At 37.0% G+C, this 19,447-nt stretch overlaps 1 protein-coding gene across 12 annotated transcripts in view; it reads left to right on the top strand.

The window, feature by feature from the left end:
- DNM3 (dynamin 3) overlaps positions 1-19,447 on the top strand; it is a 183,812-nt gene that overhangs the window by 36,199 nt on the left and 128,166 nt on the right. For 10 of the 12 annotated variants that reach the window (XR_012633697.1, XR_012633699.1, XR_012633698.1 and 7 more), the window contains exons 7-14: positions 867-1,009; positions 4,163-4,298; positions 5,639-5,706; positions 6,979-7,117; positions 9,005-9,091; positions 11,346-11,416; positions 15,024-15,072; positions 16,708-16,737. Coding sequence is in view for 9 of the 12 variants with exons in the window: in XM_074906854.1 (XP_074762955.1) it covers positions 867-1,009; positions 4,163-4,298; positions 5,639-5,706; positions 6,979-7,117; positions 9,005-9,091; positions 11,346-11,416; positions 15,024-15,072; positions 16,708-16,737 (723 nt within the window). In the remaining 3 variants the exon portion in view is untranslated. The remainder of the gene's footprint in view (positions 1-866; positions 1,010-4,162; positions 4,299-5,638; positions 5,707-6,978; positions 7,118-9,004; positions 9,092-11,345; positions 11,417-15,023; positions 15,073-16,707; positions 16,738-19,447) is intronic. The other 2 variants (XM_074906853.1, XM_074906851.1) reach the window with 1 other exon arrangement.

The following is a 19,447-nucleotide window of genomic DNA, read 5'->3' as shown; positions in this document are numbered from 1 at the left end:
GTCTGCTTTGGTTTTAATCAAGGAATGGGTACAATGCATGAGAAATTTATGGTAAAGGTAAGACATTGATAGTGCTGTCCAAACACGTTACAACATACATATGCAGAAGTGATGTAAGTTAAATACCGATCTGGTAAGTCTTTCTACTCTTCTTCAATTTATTTTCCAGTACTTTTAGGTATATTTTCACAAATGAAGACTGATAGTCTTGAGTGCTAGAACCTTTTTCAGCTAAAACCAATTGTTTAAAAAAGGTAATTTTCTACAATCATTAATATGAGGGCAAACTCTTTCCTTTAGTCTGCTTTGTACAAGGAAGCTGAAATCACATGGAAGTGACTTTTTCCAATGGTGGCAGAGTACTAAGTAGGTATTATGTATGTCTACACTTCCCTCCATCTCTGTTCTCAATGGGCTGTGGATGCTCAGAATCTCTTCCTTGCGCCACATTGCCTTGTGGCTGTAAAGTAAAGGAGTTGTCATGCTGAACAAGTGTATAGGGAATTGGGAAATACCCTTAGGAAAACCAGCAAAATGGAAGTGGTAACATCAGTGCTCAGTGATGAGAGGTCATTTCAAATTACATATGTAATGTGTATAACTTTTTTTGTGTGTAACTAAACAAGTATGTAGTAACAGGGCTCTTTGTGAGAGGGTGAAGGAACTTTTTAAGCCTTTGTATAATATGTATGCAAAAGGAATATTGTATTGTTCTTAACAGTCTCCATTGCTTCAAAGATCAAAAGGACCTGCACTGGTAAACTAGCACAGGTCATGGCTGATACACTTGGCAGTCAAAAGGAAATGGTTTGTGTTCCTGCTTTCATCTTTATTAACAGTATAAAAGGACTTTATTTTCTTTTTAGCAACTTACCAATCATATTCGGGATACCCTGCCAGCATTCAGAAGCAAACTCCAGAGCCAGCTGCTTTCTATAGAACATGAAGTAGAAGTATACAAAAACTTCAGACCAGAAGATCCAACCAGAAAAACAAAAGCCCTGTTGCAGTGAGTGTCTAGACTTTTGTCTGCCTTTTCACTTTGAATAGGTTTGTCTTTTTTTTTTTTTTATTTCTAATGGGTATAAATTTAAAGATTATGATACAGTTAAGGATTAAACTCCAAGGAATTCTGTGTTTGATGTTCCAGAACACTTTATTTACTTTACAACTTCAGCAGAGTTTTCCCTAAATGAATTTTAGTAATCCTAGAAAAGTGAGTATGCATAATAGGAAAAGATACAAGGATGGGCAACATAGATGATCAAAGGTAAGAAACTGCTTCTGATTCTATAGACAGGTTCTTCAGCCTGCCAAAAAGATGACCACAAGCAAGGGGAGGAGATTGTGTTAGAAGTCTGTAAGATGAGGAGTCTGAAAGGAGAATAGGCAATGCTTCTTTTTTCCAATACAAAAACTTGTCTATCCAAAAGAACTTGAAGATGGCAAGATCAAAATTAATCATAGATGGTAGTCCATCATGTGCACCTAAACCACAGAGCTCTTTGCTGCAGGAGCTGATACTAAAAATTTGTGTGCTTTCAGAAAGCAACTAGGCAAAATCTTGAGGATGAGGAAGACATTTAAGGTTAGTAAGTACAAGGACAAATTTCTGTTGTGTGGAGCCCATAAACAACAATTTATTGAGGCCAAGAATGTATTCTGGAGAAATATTATGCTGTCCTTGCTTTGTTCTCCTAGGCACTTATTGTTGGTGGCTGTCATGATATGGTTTTGTTCTGCTGTAGTACAGCCATTCTTAAGTTCAAGTGATAGTGTATCAAGGTGGGTGAAAACCTTATTCTTGCTGGGCACACTTCTGACAACTAGCAGCAAAATAGGTGATGTGATGTGCCACCTGTGCTTTTGTTAAAACTGACCTGGCAGATGTTGACCCTTTTGGGCTCAAGAAGTCATGGATTGAATCCTGTTGTTTGCCAGAAGAATTGCAGTGATTTTTGGAGCTATACTGTTATCATAAATTCCAAACTAGAAAACTTTTTCACTGCTGAGTCACTGTCCAATTTGGGTCTCATCCACAAAATAAGTCTGTCTGACAAGACTTTGATAACACTATTGTAATGTGATGGAACAGAGATGACTTCATCTGACTGTGAATCAAGTGGAAGTGGAATTGGAGCCCTTTGTTGTGGGTTTAGCACTAAGGAAAAAGGGCAATGCTGACATTATGGATTGAAGCCCAGTTAGCACCCACTGCTTTGCTTCATGCAGCTGCCTTACTTGGTCTGTTTTCAGGGATGTGTAATACTCAGCATTATGTACCTTTTCACCTGAAAGGTGAAATGGCAGCATTTTCTCTCTTTTTCTAATTGTAGCCCTCTAGAATCACTTCTGTATTCATATGCGATTAAAATTTGCCTCTTAGAAGAGAAATCATCTAAAGGAAGAAAGAGATGTAAAATGGATCTAGCTCTTTTGTATGATTGTTATATTTCTGTTCCAATTGATTTCAAAAGTTTTCAGCCATCTCAGTTCTGTGGGATAGGTGCTAATAGCACTGGATTATGAAAATGCAGAAGTTCTGGACATGATTCATTCTCTGATTAAAAGTCTGGAATTCAGAAGGAAATGTGGTCACCTGAATTAGAGAGGCTTTCGTGAGCCAGCTTATTTACTCCTTGTTTTTATAACAGCTGTATCCGAAAGAGTAGACATCCCTCACGACTTTACTTCAGATGTTTTGATTGCAAAACCAGAGGGACATCACCTCTGACTCTTCCATAACAGTGCAATGCAGGTTTTTTAATTTACTCCTGTATATTTGGTGACTTAACTGCTAGAAACTTACATTGTGTTGTGAGTTGTTAGGTGTTGCTGGTATCTCATGCTTTTCTGCTATTGTAACGTATTCTAAAGGAAAAATAATTCCATTTCATTTCAGCCTAAGTCATCCTGCTTGATACTTCTCTGCATAATTTTTTCAAATTCCTCTGTTATAAGTAAGCTATGGGAGAAATTAACTTACTTTCACTTTTCCTTCTTTTGGGTGTGGAAAGTAATGTAACTAGAACCCTTTCCTCTTATTCTTGAGAACAGCCTCACCCCATAAGATGATCTCAAGTTTTTACAGTCCTCTTCAAAAACTGAGTCCAGGGTCCTACACTTAGAACTCCTCCTATAATTCTGTTAACCTGGCCATACAGGTATCTGAGGTTTATCTGCAGTTGATACAAAATTTTACTTCTTGACAGAATCTGTCACTTCAAATTTTATGACTAGATGTCTATACTTCCTTAATTATTTAATAAAATACAGTTGAGCTATTCCTTAATCTTCCATAAATGGAGGAGTTCTCATGTGTGTTCATCTAAATGCTCCTGCTGCAGAAATCTAGGCACAGTCAAGTAAGCTGGAGCTTGTGGTACTGGGAGCTGCCACACCAACATTTTATTACTACTTCTTGGGATAGCTTTTTGGCATGGAAAAGTTCCTTAGCAGTCTCTTCCAAAGTTTCCAGCACTGGATCAGCTTAATGACTTAATTCACATCATGCTATTAGACTGTATCTTTTTTTTATTTGAAAAATCAAAGGGTCATTGTGGAGAAGTAAGCTCTCCACAAATGGTACCTTCTGCTGTAAAATTGGAGATTTTTAGCTTGTGGTGGTCTGTCCTGTTGAGCTCTGCAGTTTCTGTAACAGCATCTAAATATGGGTGTGTTTTTCTACTCAAATACAGTAAGTATCAGAAACATTAGGACTTTTATTTGCTTATCCTACTAAAAAGATTGCTATCATTTTTTCTTCTCAAAAAACCAAAAAATGTAATAATGGTAACATTTAAAATTTTATGATCTTTGATAAAACCTGAATGTAGCCTGGTACCCTGCTGTATTTGTAGCTGACTTTAATCTACAGTTTCATAAACAGTATTAAAAAAACCTCAAACCACATTTATGAAGAAAGAAAATAATATACTGAGCTATGTCCTGTGAGACAGAAGGGGTGTAGGGGGGTGTGCGTGTAGGTGCAGATTTTATGGATTGGCAACTTGGCTGAATGAATCGTTATAGATACTTTTGTCAATTCCTAAACATGTTTTAATAGGGCACTAGTAGTCACATAGTACTGAAGTACAACTTGATAGTTGACATGCTTAAATGGTTGTTTGTTTCTTTTTTTCCTCCCCTCTTTGAAATTTAGGATGGTACAACAGTTTTCGGTGGACTTTGAAAAAAGAATTGAAGGATCAGGTGATCAGGTTGATACGCTAGAACTTTCAGGAGGTGCCAAAATCAATCGTATTTTCCATGAACGTTTTCCTTTTGAACTAGTGAAGGTATTTATCCATCTTGATGATGTGTTTTGTGTTTTATTTATGTATTCTTATGTTCATATTGATCATAGTAAAGCCAAGATAAAGTTTGACTGCAAGAACATGCTCTTAACTGTGTAAGAAATTGCATGAAGTGATAATTGAGACATTGGGCTTCATTTCTAGTTTCAGATAATGAGACATGCAAAGAAATCTGAAATCTTGTAATTAGAATATAATTATAATCTTAGTTGTTACTGTTTTCCATACTTCTAAATTATTTTATCACAAATGACATCTTCCTTCTGGTTAGATGAGGCAGGGAAACAACGACAAGTTCAAGTAGCTTGTACCCATTAAAATTAGACATGAAAAATAGCCATTTTCTGTGTTTTCTACTTCCTGTTTTCACAGCATTAAATCAAATCCAGCTTTCAGTCCTACATTTTCATAGTACAAGGTGGAACAGAATCAAATATGGTGTTTTGAAATAATGTTTCTCCTCTTGATACATCTCTTCTTGCCCATCCTTTGGGTAACAAAATAAGTGGAGGTTCAGTGGGGTGTGAACTAGTGAAACCTGGCTTCCTATGAATTTATAAAATATATTCTTCAATTATTTTTTTTTTTCTTTCACTGCAGTGGCTTCTGCTTCTCTTCATCATGAACCCTACTGTATCTCTAGTCCCCTTTCTTTTATGCTTTTTCTAAGCTTCCTTTCTGCCTGTTTTATGTTCAACTGCCTTGATATCCCCTAACTTTCAGTTGGGTAAGAACCAGACAGGCCTGTGGCTGGTTCCAAGGTTAAATGTGGTAGGGCAACTAGCAGTCTAACAGAACAGATAATAGTTGGGCTTTGGTAATGACCCATTTGCTTGCGATAACACTAAGTTCTCTTCCAGCTAGCTGGCTTTCAAGACACTGAAAGAAAAGCTTCACAACTAAGATCACGCCTCTCTTAAATTTGATTGAAAAACACTAGGATGGGAAGGGGAGTATAAACAGAACATAATCACAGAAGTTGCACTGCTCTAGGAAATAAAGCTTAAAAAAAAGTTGCATCTTACTAATGTTGGTTCTGGCTTACTCTTTCAACTCATGTCTATTTTGGGATGTTCTGCAAAATCCTTCCAGTGGTTGGTATATCTGGAACAGAAGGGTGCATAACTTTCAACAGTCCTTACTGCTGCCTGTAGCCTTAGTGTTAAAATGTTTTAAAATTCTTATGTTTTGTTTAACAAAATTAGAAATTACTATTTTGCCAGTTGAACTTGCCTGTCTTCCAGTTATATTGGGACAGGTAATATTTTCTGTTTATTAAAAAACTTCCCCTAATATGGTCTCATATGCTTTTGTTCCTCTAGATGGAATTCAATGAGAAGGAACTGCGGAGAGAAATAAGTTATGCAATCAAGAACATACATGGTATCAGGCAAGTGCTCCTGTGTTTTCAAGCCCAGTCACATTATAGAGGGTGTGATCTCTTTAACCTGTGGACACGCTGGCTATTGAGTGGTAAACTATATTACTAACGCACTGCTCCCAGCAGCTGACTTTTTTCTTCCACTCCTTCACGCTTCTGTTTTTCAGGTAGCTATTTTGGGTCAAACAGCTGGTTTGCCTGAACAGGTTTAATTTACCTGAAAATCCTTGAAAATTATTTTACTAGAAAAAAAAGTCATTGATTTTCTCTGTAGTGACTGCAGTTCCACTGTGCCTGTACTCCTGAAACATCATAAGTTTTAGAGGGATAACTTGTGTCTTGATATGGGGGAAAAAAAACTTTTCAGCTTGTGTTGCAGCATACTCCTTGCATAATCTTACTCCCCTTTATTCTCAACTGTTTCTTGAAGTGACTGGTTTACAAGTGAATTGGCTGAGGTTTCATTTTGTGGGTACATCTGCAGTGTATTATTAGGTTTGCGAAGAGGGAGGTATTTGGTTTGGAATGACCTAATTATCTCATTTTTGGAGTGATCTGTCCATTTCAGAGGGATACTTCACCAGATGCATTACCCATGTAAATGTTCTTTTGACAATAGAAAGACTTGGGTGGTTCTTTTATGGGTTTTTCCTTCCTACCCACTTTTGAAAGTGTTGCTTACAAGCTTTGTTGTTCTTAGTATTTTGGCGAATGTTCTTCATATTACTTGAACAGTAATGTTACCAAGGTGACTTGGTGAGCTCTCAACCCTGAAACCTTGAAGCAATACAGTACTTTGCATCAGCAAATAATGAATTGAGAATGTTATGCAAATCATCTGTAGTGCATTTCTACTTTATTTGAATAATATATCTTGTCAGAGGAAGTAACATGAAATAGACTACCCCAATCTTTCCGAAGGTGTGGGGAAACAGGTATTTTAGGCCAAGATAAAGGGCTGAGGTTGGAGCATGCCATTTATCCCTTACATAAGGTTTGCTGCACTTCTGAAGAGGCTTCACTTCACTATATCAGTATTCTATACTACTCAGTCATCTTCAAGTAACAAGTAGTAGGACATGTTTCTACTTTATTCTTACTCACAGTGGCACTTTGTTTTTAAAGGAAAAGGAGCAAATACAGTTCTGTGAAAGGCTGTGTTAGGGATTGTTATTACTCAGCTCTAAGTCTCTGAAAATGAAGATATGAGCAGTTCAGTAAAAAAAAAATCTTCCTTGCATGATGTTTATATTACTGTCTTACATATTTTTATCTCCACAGAACAGGTTTGTTTACTCCAGATATGGCATTTGAAGCCATTGTTAAAAAACAGATAGTTAAGCTGAAAGGACCTTGCTTAAAAAGTGTGGATCTGGTGATGCAAGAGTTAATCAACACTGTCAAGAAATGCACTAAAAAGGTAACTTGCAAATAGATCTGGTAACATAAGTATAATGATAATACAAAGCTTGTCTTACGTTTTATGGTATTATAAGAGATTTCTGATCTAGTCACTTGATGTACAGAGTAAGGCTATAAAGCAATTAAAATTTCTGCAAAACTCAAAACAGTGTAATGCTAAAAATGTTTTTTTTTTAATTCCTGTGTTTTGAATATATATACACACACCCCTCATGATTAGAGTTTTGTTGAGAGTTGCCCCCAGTTTCCTCTTTAAAATCACATTTTCATTCATACCAGAGATGGAATGTAAGCAGCAATTCTGTGGATGTGTAAATCAGCAAAAAACCTTTGTGTGTTAAAGTTTTATTTTCCAGTGCTAATAAGAGGAAGAAACAGTGAAACTTTTCTAAAGCAAAGGCCTCAAATGTGTTCAAAGACATCTATCAAGGAGAGAAAAATGCTCTTTCTATATTGAAACTTTACTGGGTAGGACCACACTTCTGTGTGATGTAAAGGGTCTAAAACTTTATCTGGGCTTTTTTCATACACAACCCCAAAATGTCTGATCTCCATCTGTCAAGAAATTAGAAGTAGAAAGCTAGGAAGATTTTGTCTCACTTGTGTTTGAACAGTCTTGCATTAATGTTGATGAATGAGCTTGCTGCACAGAAATGTTGAACATTTAAGTGGAAAGAACTGCTGAGCATTAAACTTCCTGGTGTGAAAGTTGAGTGCATTGGTTAAACTTTTAACTCAAGATCCTGCAAGTGTAATGAATTAAGAGATAAGTTAATCAAAGCTAAACACAACATTACTATGAGTATTTGTGAATGGTTTTCCTGAAGAGTGTACTTGTGTTGGTGTATACTGTTAGGATGAAACCTCAAACTTCCAACCCTCCAGCTGTGGCTAAGGAAGCATGTCACATACATTAATACGAACCTTCTTTTTCTTCATGCTCCTTCCCTTCATAGGAAAGTTGTCATCTATCAATACTGTGACTCACTTGCTAGAGCACTGACAACTAATGGTTGCTGATTTTCAATTATCTTTTCTCCCATTACTCTGTGATGTTCTAGAAGATTCCATTGACTCTTGTAGACTTCTTAGCTAACTGGCATCACCTTCTGTTCATCTGCTTTACCCTCTTGGTGTAGGGCACCCTAATAGTAGCAAGTACAGGAGTTGTTCTGGACTATGAGCACAGATATGCTGAAATTGTTGAGAAATAGCCCATCATGTCCTTTGCATTCTTCTGAATAATGCAATTTTTATTGTACCAATGAGCAGGTAAAGGAACTATTTCTCAATACAGGAAAAGATGACAGTCTTTTGTCAAAGATCATAGAGGAGCAGATTCACTGCAGTATTTTGAGCAGTGTTTCCAGGTTTTTTTCTACTTCTGTCAAAGTTTGCACAATATGTCGCATGAATTAATTGCGCAGATTCTTTTCTCAGTGTGGTTGGGCAAATTCACTGTTGTGTTTTGCTGTTCACATTTTAAAGTATTGTTATTGAGCTTTAAGGATGTTGCCACAAGGTGGAGCCTTCAAAGAACAAGAAACTTGAAAATTAAAGTGCCAGTCTGGAATTAGGTGCAAGAGAAGAGAGAAGTGTGGAGAAACCTCACCCCAAGGCCGATAAGCTGTGGTTCACATGTCCAAAGTGTCTTTTCCTCAGTGTTCCATGGAGCAAAGCACAGAAACAATCCAAGAGCTAGGTCTTTCCAGCTGCTCTGGAAAATTATTATTAATAGCAAGTAAGGCTTGCTTTATAGTGTAGTTAACTTTTAGCCTAAGCATTTATAATAATTGCTTGCATCCAAAGAGAAAAGCTGGAGGCTTCTCTGTGTTATACTGAAGCCACCCTGTAGGTGTAAACTTTTATTAATTTTCCTTTTCAGTTGGCAACATATCCAAGGTTGTGTGAGGAAACAGAAAGAATTGTTGCCGGCTACATTCGTGAAAGAGAAGAGAAGACCAAGGATCAGGTAAGAATAAATAGGAAATTCAACAGTTTGGGGAGATGTGCAGAGGAGGGAAGTTCTTATCTATAAAGTATAGGAAGACAAAAAAAGATTTTTTTACAAATTTTTTTTCAGCAGGCTGCACACTTTTAGAAGGGGAGAGCAATTGCTCGTCTACCATTGAGCTCTGACAGAGGAAACTAGAAAATATGGCTTTTTGAGATTAGGGTTGGTGGCTTAAAGTAGTATTAGCTTGTTCCTGTGCAACAGTGTGTTGTGCTATAACAGCTATTTGTGGGAAATCGATTCATGATTGCACAAACACACAGAAATACTCAGCCGTTTTTCTACTCTGTTCCCAGGTGTTTTCTTAACACACCAATCCCATGTTCTAATTACAGTGAGGCCCATGAGCAGTTGTACTGGGACACTTGTGCAACTGACAAGCCACATAGTGGATGTGTGAGCTCTGACAAGCGTGACTGCTGAAGTTCTGTGTTGCTGAACGGTAGCCTCAGCACGCAGGCTTGAGCTGAGCAACATTGGCCCTGTCTGTCCTGGGCCATGTTGACAGGAATGCTGAGGTGCATAGTGAAGAACCTCTGGAACTTACCCCCTGAGGGCTACTGCATGCTTTGAAAAGCAGCATCTCAAATCTGAAAACTAATAAAATAATTTCTCCTTTGGATTCTAAAATCAGCAAGAAAAAGATTCTTCCTATGGCTATTCTAAAAGGCAGGGATTGCTATCAAGTTGATAATTTTAGGCTGTGGTGTTTTAAACTCAAATTTAACATGTGTTTTAACCAGTGCCCTTCCAGGTTCATGGATGTAGATATTTTATGACTGTTGCTTTCCTCAAAGTTTAAAAAAAAAAAATAATTCAGAGAAACTTCTTTAGAACATGCATCACCCAGATAAGTACTCCAAATCCAGGAAACTTCAATGCTTAAATTACATGTGAGAAAATCCACTGGACATGGAAGCAGGAATTATTGTCTGGAGAGTGCAGAGTGTGACAACAAAAATATTTGGGAAAGAAGGGCTAGGCAGAGCTCTTAAATTGTTCTGGATTCCTGGCTCTCCAGTCTTGTCCCTCGGAGAGCTAAGGAACTGTGCAGCATGTCCTGCTTCTTTTCCTTTAATCTGTGCTGTGGATGTAGCCTTAAAAATATTAAAAAAAAAATAATTTTCAGAACAAAATACAAAATACCAGCTTTCTGTAAATGCCAGGAATTGGTCAAATAGGTTATTGTCACATATTGAATTCATTATTTGTGCTGTTAGCAGTTATTGTTGTTAAATCAAAACATTAATGAGGATAATTTCAGAGGTAAGAGCTAGACCCAAATTCTCACTAACTTTTGCTCTGAGGCACTTAATATATTCTAGAAACTGTAAAGAATTGGGAAGTGATGCTGTATTTGAGGAGCTGTACAAAAATAACTCTGTATACTTTGAGGAGATTAAATGCTACCCTTTGGTAGCAATACGTTTCTTCCATTTGTCAGCAGGGAGCATGGAAGTCTGTCAAGGGCAGGGGGAAGTGCAGACCCATGCATGTTCAAGAAGCTGTTAAAGGGTGGGAGTGACCTTTCTCTAATATCTTAGCAAGTTCTTTGCCAAGTTTGATTATCGAGTTTGAAACAAACTGTGTCTCTGGGCTATTGAAGGCCTGGCAAGTGATAAGTACAGAAAACATTCATTCTGTTATTTCATTGACTAGCCTATCTCTGAATTCAGATGCGTGGACCAGAATGGCTGTTCTACTACCTGGACTGTACATTTTCTGTGACAGGGCTAGCTTACCTATCACTTCTTTGTGTAGTACCTAAAGAAAATGTAGGTACCCTGATTTAAGGTTTAAGATTTAGGTTCCTTGCTAGCTTGAATGGAATGCTACAAATAGACAGAATTTTGCTTGACTTGCAAAACGTAGAGCTAGAATCTATGTTATATATTATTAAACACTCTCTGGCCATGTATGATGATCTTAATGAAGTGAACAAGGGCCAAGATACTGTAAAAAAAAAAAAAAAATCTGTCAGGAGAAAAAATAGAGGGAATTGAATTGCTTTTCTGTAGTCTAGCTTATTAAAAAAGCATATGAACAGAATTGGTGGGATTTAGAAAATATTGTTGCTTTTGGATTGAACAATTACAAAAGGAATATTCAATAATGCAGAAAACTCAAGTTTTGTTCCTTTCTCCTGGCTTTTCCTCAATCTCTCTCCCCTACCTTACCCACCCTTTTTTTGCACTCTTGTCTCTACTAATAGGTGCTGCTGCTGATTGATATCCAGGTTTCTTACATCAACACTAACCATGAAGACTTCATTGGCTTTGCAAAGTATGTATACAAAGACTTTGTTATAAAGACACTGTCAGTTGTAGTTTTGTTTTTAAAACTAAGTTCAAAACAAAAGTCCTGAAGTGTGACAGTGAAGATGCAAGTTACAAAGATCCGAAGTTGCAGGACCATCCTCTTTCTCAAGAAACATACTATTGAACTCTGTCCCACTTGTAAGGGATTCTCCACCCCAGTTCACAAGACTGGTTGTGCTGAAGCTTATGTCTTGGTCTGGAATCACATGCATCTCAGGAAGCAGCTTTGGCAAGCTGATGCCCTCACTGTATCCGTTTTAGGACCACAAACATGTATAATATTGGTGGTCTTTCCACATTGTTGCTAATGCATATTTTGGGAGCTGTGATTCCGTGTGAAACAGTTTTGTTGAGACTAATGGATGTCACTGAATTGTAAGTGTGCCTGCTGTTTGGTTGTAGAGAATAATAGTAGCAGAATGCCCTGCAGGGTCTGGTTTGACGTTCTCCTTGCTTAATTGAAAAGGCTGTGAGAATATTCTCCAGAATGTTCTCCCTCTGCTTCCAGCAATTTGTGCCTCAGGGACTTCATACCAACATCTTGACACTAGTAAAAATGTTAAAGATGTCTTCACTCTTTGAAGAGTAGATGTTCCTTCAGTTGTATTCATGCCATATTTGCCATAACAGTGTTTGGAATCACCACAGGTTTCATCCATGTGGGTTGCTGGCAACAAAGTTTGGCACCACAGTACGTATTATACTGACCTATTCTAGTTAACATTGTGAAGGAAGGTCCACATCTTTGGCAGTATGCCCTGAAGGTTTAAAGCATGGAGTTTAGTAAGCTGAGAGGGGAGAAGGCAAAGCCAGGGACTATTTATGTGTGTTGTTTGAACAACTTTCTCTAGAATCACTTGCAGGTCCTAGATATCCTTATCAGTTCTCTTGACAAATGACAGGATGTTGTAGGAATGGTAGCTGGCCTTCTAGAGGTCAAGATAACAACCTGCTATTTACTTTTCTTCATCCTTTTCTGACAGGAAAAAGCCTGCTAAAAACACTCCATATATTCATGGTGTGTGTTGTGACCTTGAAGTCCAGCCTCCTGCTCAGAGGAGGGCCAGTGCTGAGTTCAGACCAGGTTACTTAGGGCTTTGTCCAATCAGATCTGTAAAACTTTCCAAACCAGAAATTCTCCAGCCTCTCTATGCAGCCTATTCCAATGCTTGCCTCTCCTCCTGTGAAAAGACTTTTCCTTGGGTCAAGTTTCCATGTTTTATAGTCTTGAATTCTGGAGTGCCAGGCATAACTGGAGCTATTTCATTATGTTTCTCCCCTGGAAAAAATCCCCCTCGTGGATGCTGCTGCTGGGGCCTGTAATTCAGTCGATGGTCTTTGCTGCAGTGTTTTTTCCAAGAAGTTGCAATGCCTGAATTGAATTTCTTGGGAAAGCTGCTTCCTCTTTTGCCAGTTGAGATCTAGAAATCCCCAGCTACTCTGTGTGGGCTATAAGTAGATAACAAACGGTTTTCTGCTTCAGTTCACTGATGAGTTTAAGCAAAAGTTTCTATAGCTTGCAACTGATGGGAAGGGAAGTATCTTTGTTGATGTGCTCAACTGGAAGAGCAAACTTAGATATCAAAGAGCAGTTTAAAATGTAAAATATATTAGAGCTGAACAGTAGAAAATATACATTTTCTGTAATCATATTATTGTTATAGTAATTGTGTTAGAGCTGGAAAATGAAATAATTTTTGGGTAGCATATGGTCTTCTGCAGTATCTAAACATTCAGTTCTGGACTATAGATTCCCCAGATTCCTTAGTGTTTCCTTTCTTTTGCTGAATCTTTAAGCCAGTTGCCTCACATGACTGCAGTGTTTTATTAAGTGTTAGTCCTGTGAACCTTGCTCATAAGAACGAGAGCGCAAGACATTTCAAAATACCTTGCAGTGTTGCACAGCCTAAGGCAGGTACAATGTGATGTGAATTGACTTGAGAAGGATTTAAGAATGCCAATCTTTAGAAAAACTTTGCATAGTTATGAAGTTATGAAATCTTAGAATATTAATGTTTGTCTAATTTGGCAGAATGGGTGGTAAAATGTTGCGACTGAGTTGTTTCCAGTTGGTGTAACTCAGACATAGCTACATGTTTCAATTTACATGAGTAATTTGTCTTTAGAACACTAAAGAGCGGACCAATTGCTGGGCTGTTTCTAAAAGGTGTGGGTTTCTTAGTAGGATGTTAATGGTCTAATTAGCTTTCCTAAGGCAATAAAATAAAATTTTAAAAAATAACCAAAACCCCAAACCCCAAACCAAAAGAATGGCAATTAGGTTTCCTAAAACCATCTCATGTGTGTTTCTCAAACAACAGATTGGAATTAGTGAAGAGTTAGTGCTGTGTTTTCTGTATGTGGGTTATTTAATTGTAATTTATGCACCAAAGCTTATGCAACTCAGACAATGCACCAGGGACATGCAGTGTTATTTGGCCAATAGGATCTGGATGATTGAGAGCTAAGCCCAGTGAATAGGCACATGGAATAAATGACCTTGTGGATCTTCTCACAGACAGCATGTGGATTGCTGGTTTGATAGAGTATGGTCCAATGGGCAGGATCAGAATTGGGACAGGGCTGAGTGATACTCCAGGAATTCTTTGGAAGAACAGTTGTGAGCAGAACAGTTGCAGCATTGGCCTGTAGCCTGTGATCCAAGCACAACTTTCATACTCTTTCAGGGCAGCATTTGTAGCTGATCTAATATGTATGCTTCTTTCTACAGTTAATCACTGCCTGCTGAAATGGTATAATCTATCCAAACAGAAATTCCTGTCACAAGTGGCTGCTTAGATGATCAAGCAGCCAAAGCCTGCTGGTTGAACACTTTTCTCCTGTTTCCAGCAATATTTTAATTTTGTGGCCTAACACTTTCAAACCACCACATAATGCAAATGCAAATTTTAGAATTAATGACAACTTGGATGTTTTTGAGACAGGAACATGTTTTGTTTCAGGAAATGGGATTACCAGATTTGGAGAATTGAGCAAAATATTTGAAATATGTTTTAATTTCAAATATGCTCTATGCTTATAAGATTGCAGCTTTTCAAACCAGCTTTGTGACTGCTTCCTGCATTGGTTATATTTATACCCTCAAAGTGCATAGAAGTATTAGAAAAATATCCAAACCAGTCAAGACAAAGCTATTAAGGACCCTCTAGCAGGGGAGGATTTTGTTGTACTGCACTAAATAACAGAAATAGCTTGCTTTTTTGTCTCTTGACTATTTCTAGAGGCTAATGCTTCCCAAGTTACCCACACGAGCCATAATTTCCTCTGTGCTTTAGTAACCTTTACCAATCCAAGTAGGATGTTGTTACAAAGGAGATGATTAGTAGGACCTGTCTGCTGTGCATGTCCCTTCTGTCCTAAGCAGGCATTCCTATACTGTAAGAAAAAGTAGTTGAAATATGCATATATATGCAATGGTTTTGCTGTGTTTCTTTGTTCTTATGGCTTTCTGTGCTGGAATCAGAAGTAACTATTACTGCTAAAATCTATTCCTTGGGAAATGGCTTAGTTCAAGTTTCTTCAGTGTAACTCTTTTCCTCTGCTTCCCTTAGTGCCCAACAAAGAAGCAGTCAGGTTAACAAAAGTGCAGTGGGAAATCAGGTAGGCACCTAACAGAGAATGGATAATGGCATGTGCAAGTTAATCCAAGCTGTTTGGTTTTCTTGGCTGCATTTATTTGCTGTAAGTGTATCATATACCTTTTCTGCTTCAGACATATAAAATGCGTTATCATCATCTTGTTTTCTGAATTTTTCAGAGCCACCTGACTTTCACTGTTATCATCATTTATTGTTTAATATTTCTGCTACTGCTTGCACTGCTGGTTAGTGTCTCCCCTCCCATGACATTTAGTGCATTGAATCTTTCATGTTACACATCAGTGTATTTTGTCATTAACTGCAAACTTGTGAATTTCAGAATCCAAAATGCTGGTGAGTACTTGCTTGCGTGTGCTTTGTCATAATTGTTTTACTAGTTCTTATATGTTCACAGTTTAATAGCAGTGAAGGGGCAATTCAGCAAGCAAAAGCAGATTTGCCTTTACCTCTTCTGAAAACTTTCAGTTGACTTCACAAAGATGTTAACTGTGTACCACAGGCCTTTCTCAAAGTAAACAAATAATAACTGGTTGATGGTCTCAGATTAATTGGCATTTTCACTGAGATTCATTAATGAAATTACTTGTTTCTTTTTATCACATAAGAATATGGGATTGATTCTACAAAATGCTAAGTGCTCCCGAGCTTTGCTGCTTTCTTTGCTTTTGTGTGGGCCAGGGGTGCTCAGTACTTCAGAGGATCAGTCCTTTTTTTTTTTATATGAGGTGAAAGTAATGAAAATGCTACAACTTTGAGGGTTTCTGCTCACTGTGAGGGTTTTGCAAAGTCTTAAACAGAGAGAAAATGTTATGGAGTTACTATGTACTTTTAAAGAAAAGAAAATTCTAGTAAAAATAGGCAATGAAATTTTGTATAAATAATTACAAGTATTGAATGTCTTCCTCATGTTTTCATGTGCAATTTGGTCAAACAATGCTTAGGAGGTGAAAGGTTGAGGTTTTCAAATGTGACCTCTGAGTTTAGATCCCCCAGGTGATAAACCTGACATTTCAGAAAGTCTGCTGTTGTAGATGAGAATTCTAGCATTTTTCTAAAACTTAGTCATCTTTTTTGGGCTAGAAATCCAACCTCTTCCTTCCACCAAGAAACTACTAGTTATTTTTGAAATGTTAATTAATCCATTAACTTCTTGGATGTGATGGTCCCCCATAGCTTGACCAGCATGAGTGGCATTTTTGATGTAATATATGGTTTGGACTAAAATGAAAAAAGTTGAAAGGTCTAAACACTAAAGTGGCTTCAAAGACTGCTCTCTTCCCTCTGAGGGGAGATATTCTTATCTAGCTGTGCTGGAACATGTGTCAAGCACAACAACTGTCATCACTTTGGAGTGGCCCATAAAAGGAAAATCGACCAATTATCTCACTCTTCAAAATACACAAATAAAATGAATGATTTTTTAATTAAGTGAATGTTTTGTCTCTAAAGAAGTGGAGAAAAAGCTTGGTGTTTTAAATTAAATGTTGAAACTTGATTACTTTTGGTATAAAGGACTTTGCTGAACCTTTTATTTTAAAGATAATAAACAGATGTTTGTAAGTTAATTGTTTGGAGTTGAAAAGAATGAGAAAATGTTTCCAAAATAAAACTTCATTTTTGCAATTTGCTATTTCAGGGAACCAATCTACCGCCTTCAAGGCAAATTGTACGAGCTAAGTTCTGTAAGCTTTATTGTTGCTTTTTCATTTAGCTTCTCAGAGGGCAAAGTTTGTCTCTAACTCCTTGGTTTGTTAAATACTTGCTACTAAACTATTTAATGTTAAAAGTGTCTTGTCTATAACACTTCCTCAACAAAGTATAATTGCAGTTCATCACTTAACTGCCACTAACCTGCTGTTACAAGTATGAACTAGTATAACTTAAAATGTTGTAGAAAACTTTGATTTAATATTTTTGTAATTTACTGAGTTTCTCAAACTAAAATGACTAACTGGTGTTTATTTTATTATATAACTGGAAAGCAGTTTTTATCTGATGTAAGTGCCTCTATTCATAGTAAACCTCATTGAAAGGTGAGCAAATAAGTTTCTTGTGACCAAAAGGAAACATTAGCTCTTACGTAAATAAACATGCTGTTTATGGGTACAGGTACTGTTCTTGGTATTTTGTTTATGTAAGTACACGAGTTACTTCTGATAGAAAAAGTGAATTTTATTAATAAACTTTAAAATATTTAAAGCCTTTTTAGTATTCTTTTCATAGCACCAGGAGCATCAATATATCATGGACAGATTCCTTTCTAACCCTTCCACCTCATGAGTAAATAAATATGTGAATGCCTTTAATATTACTAATTAGAATTAATTGTCTAAACAGTAGTTAATTTTATAACAAGTTACTCTTGGTTCAGTGATGGTTAGGTGTAAGAAGTAAATCTCTATTGTGTGCATTCTTTGCTAATATCTATGATGAAAACATAGATGTTTTTCCAGTTTGTTGCCACATTATCAAATTACGTTATTATTTCAAATAAACTGAAACTAATGTTCAATAAAGGAAAAAGGACTAGGCAGCACTGATTCTAAGAGCAGCTGAATTGAATCTCTTGGGAGATCAAGATCATTTTCCCAAAATAGCAGGATGCTCATTTGCAATCCATTGCTTTTCTTTTTTTGTAGCTTGCTTTGAACTGGAATGATGCAGATAACTATTTCTGTGTATCTCAGAAATAAGATGAGCACAGCAATATTGCATTTTTGGAAGAAGTGTAATGCCCATTCCTCTTAACATGTTTTTTGCTTCTTTTCCCTCTACTAATTTATCCTCTCACGCTTAAACTTTGGCCTTTTCTGTTTGTCTTTTCTTTGCTACCGCCTGAGGTTTTGACCTGACTCCACAAAGTTTCTTTTTAAGCCACAGGTTAGTCTGTCTTCTAATTTGCTTGAAATAATCAGTGTAATGCTTGGTTTTACACAGCACACTAGCAAGATCTGGTCCTGAAAGCTCACCCACTCTTAACTCTGTATTTTGTGTGTTGAGATTTGTTTTGGTGACTAAAATTTAGTGTTTAAAGCTTCCCTTCATGATAAACCTTTGAAGATGAAGGTGTCTTTGCTCCATGTGCCCAGTTGATACTCTGTGTGTCATAATGCAAGATACTAAAATTATTGAGTACATATAATAGAGTTAATTATATAAGTATATGTAATTTATACAAAATTCTTTTTTGTGTTTTACTTCTGTGGCAAAATCTGGTGCTGTGCTTGAAGTAGCCCCTGTAATTAGAGAAGGGGTTTATCTGAACTATGAGTTTCAAGTCACTGTCCAAGTGGTTTGGAGGTTTGGGTTTGAAAGTGTTGTTTGACCTGTCCCTTTTACAACCTTACACCAGCAACCTGATTCACTTCTGGACACGAGTAGCATTCAGACCCCATCAGTTGGCCTGAACTATAGTGCTAATTAACTTTTTCCCTAGTAACCTCTTTTTTTCTTTTTAATCCTGCTTTGTAGCATATTTTGCTGCTTCTTTTCTTCAGATATACTTAAATCCTGTTACCTTGCATGACCCAGGAAAAAAAATGTGTTTACAGAATTTTTTTAAGGAAGTAGATGGAAATAAAAACTTGTGCCAGGGTCAGTGAGGTGGTCATGAAAACTCATGGCAAGGCTGTTCTGTTAAGAAATCCCACTGTTTCTGTAAAAGAGGTGGTGCCCATGGACAACCACAAGATGCTAAATTTTGAAATATCCTTGAATGAGACATGCTGCTGTTGAATTTTCACCTTATCAAGACCAGAGATGTATTGGTGTTCTAAATGGCCTTTAACTATACTTATTTTCTAGGTTAAGATTTCCTCATGATTAACTTAATCACTTCAGTCTTTGTTTAACTACATTTGGAAGTATGTTTCAGTTTCTTCGCTACAAAGTGTTTTGCTTCAGTAAAGACTAATTTTTTCTTTAAAGTACATGTGTTTAGGACTGAACCTACTGTTGTTATTTTTAAGTTATGCAATATATTGTGCAGCAATTTTTGGGAAAAGAAGGTCCCAAGATCTTGGTTGTATCTTCAGTATCAGAACAGATACGATCAGTTTATGCTCTGACATTTTGTAAATTACAGTGAAATAGTGTATTAGGTTTCCCCTCTAACCAGTTGCTTCTTTTTAGCCTCTGTAGAGTGAGATCTTCATATTTGAACCCAAAGAACCAATAGCTTGTAAGGATACCTCACAGAGTAGTTTTTGCCATTTTTATTCTCTGTGTGCTTACTATTTGGTAACACATTATGAGAGTGATAATAAGATACAGTAGTTTGGGGAGTTGCGTGTTAAGAATTATTTCAATTGAGTTACATAAGACAACTATAATAGAGAGTTATGTTAACTCCACAAATGCTGCTGCTTGTATTGTTG

Source organism: Athene noctua, chromosome 5, assembly GCF_965140245.1.
Source record: "Athene noctua chromosome 5, bAthNoc1.hap1.1, whole genome shotgun sequence".
Classification (NCBI taxonomy): domain Eukaryota; kingdom Metazoa; phylum Chordata; class Aves; order Strigiformes; family Strigidae; genus Athene; species Athene noctua.
The sequence above is the reverse complement of the archived record's forward strand: the minus strand, read 5'-3'. Positions and strand labels throughout refer to the sequence as shown.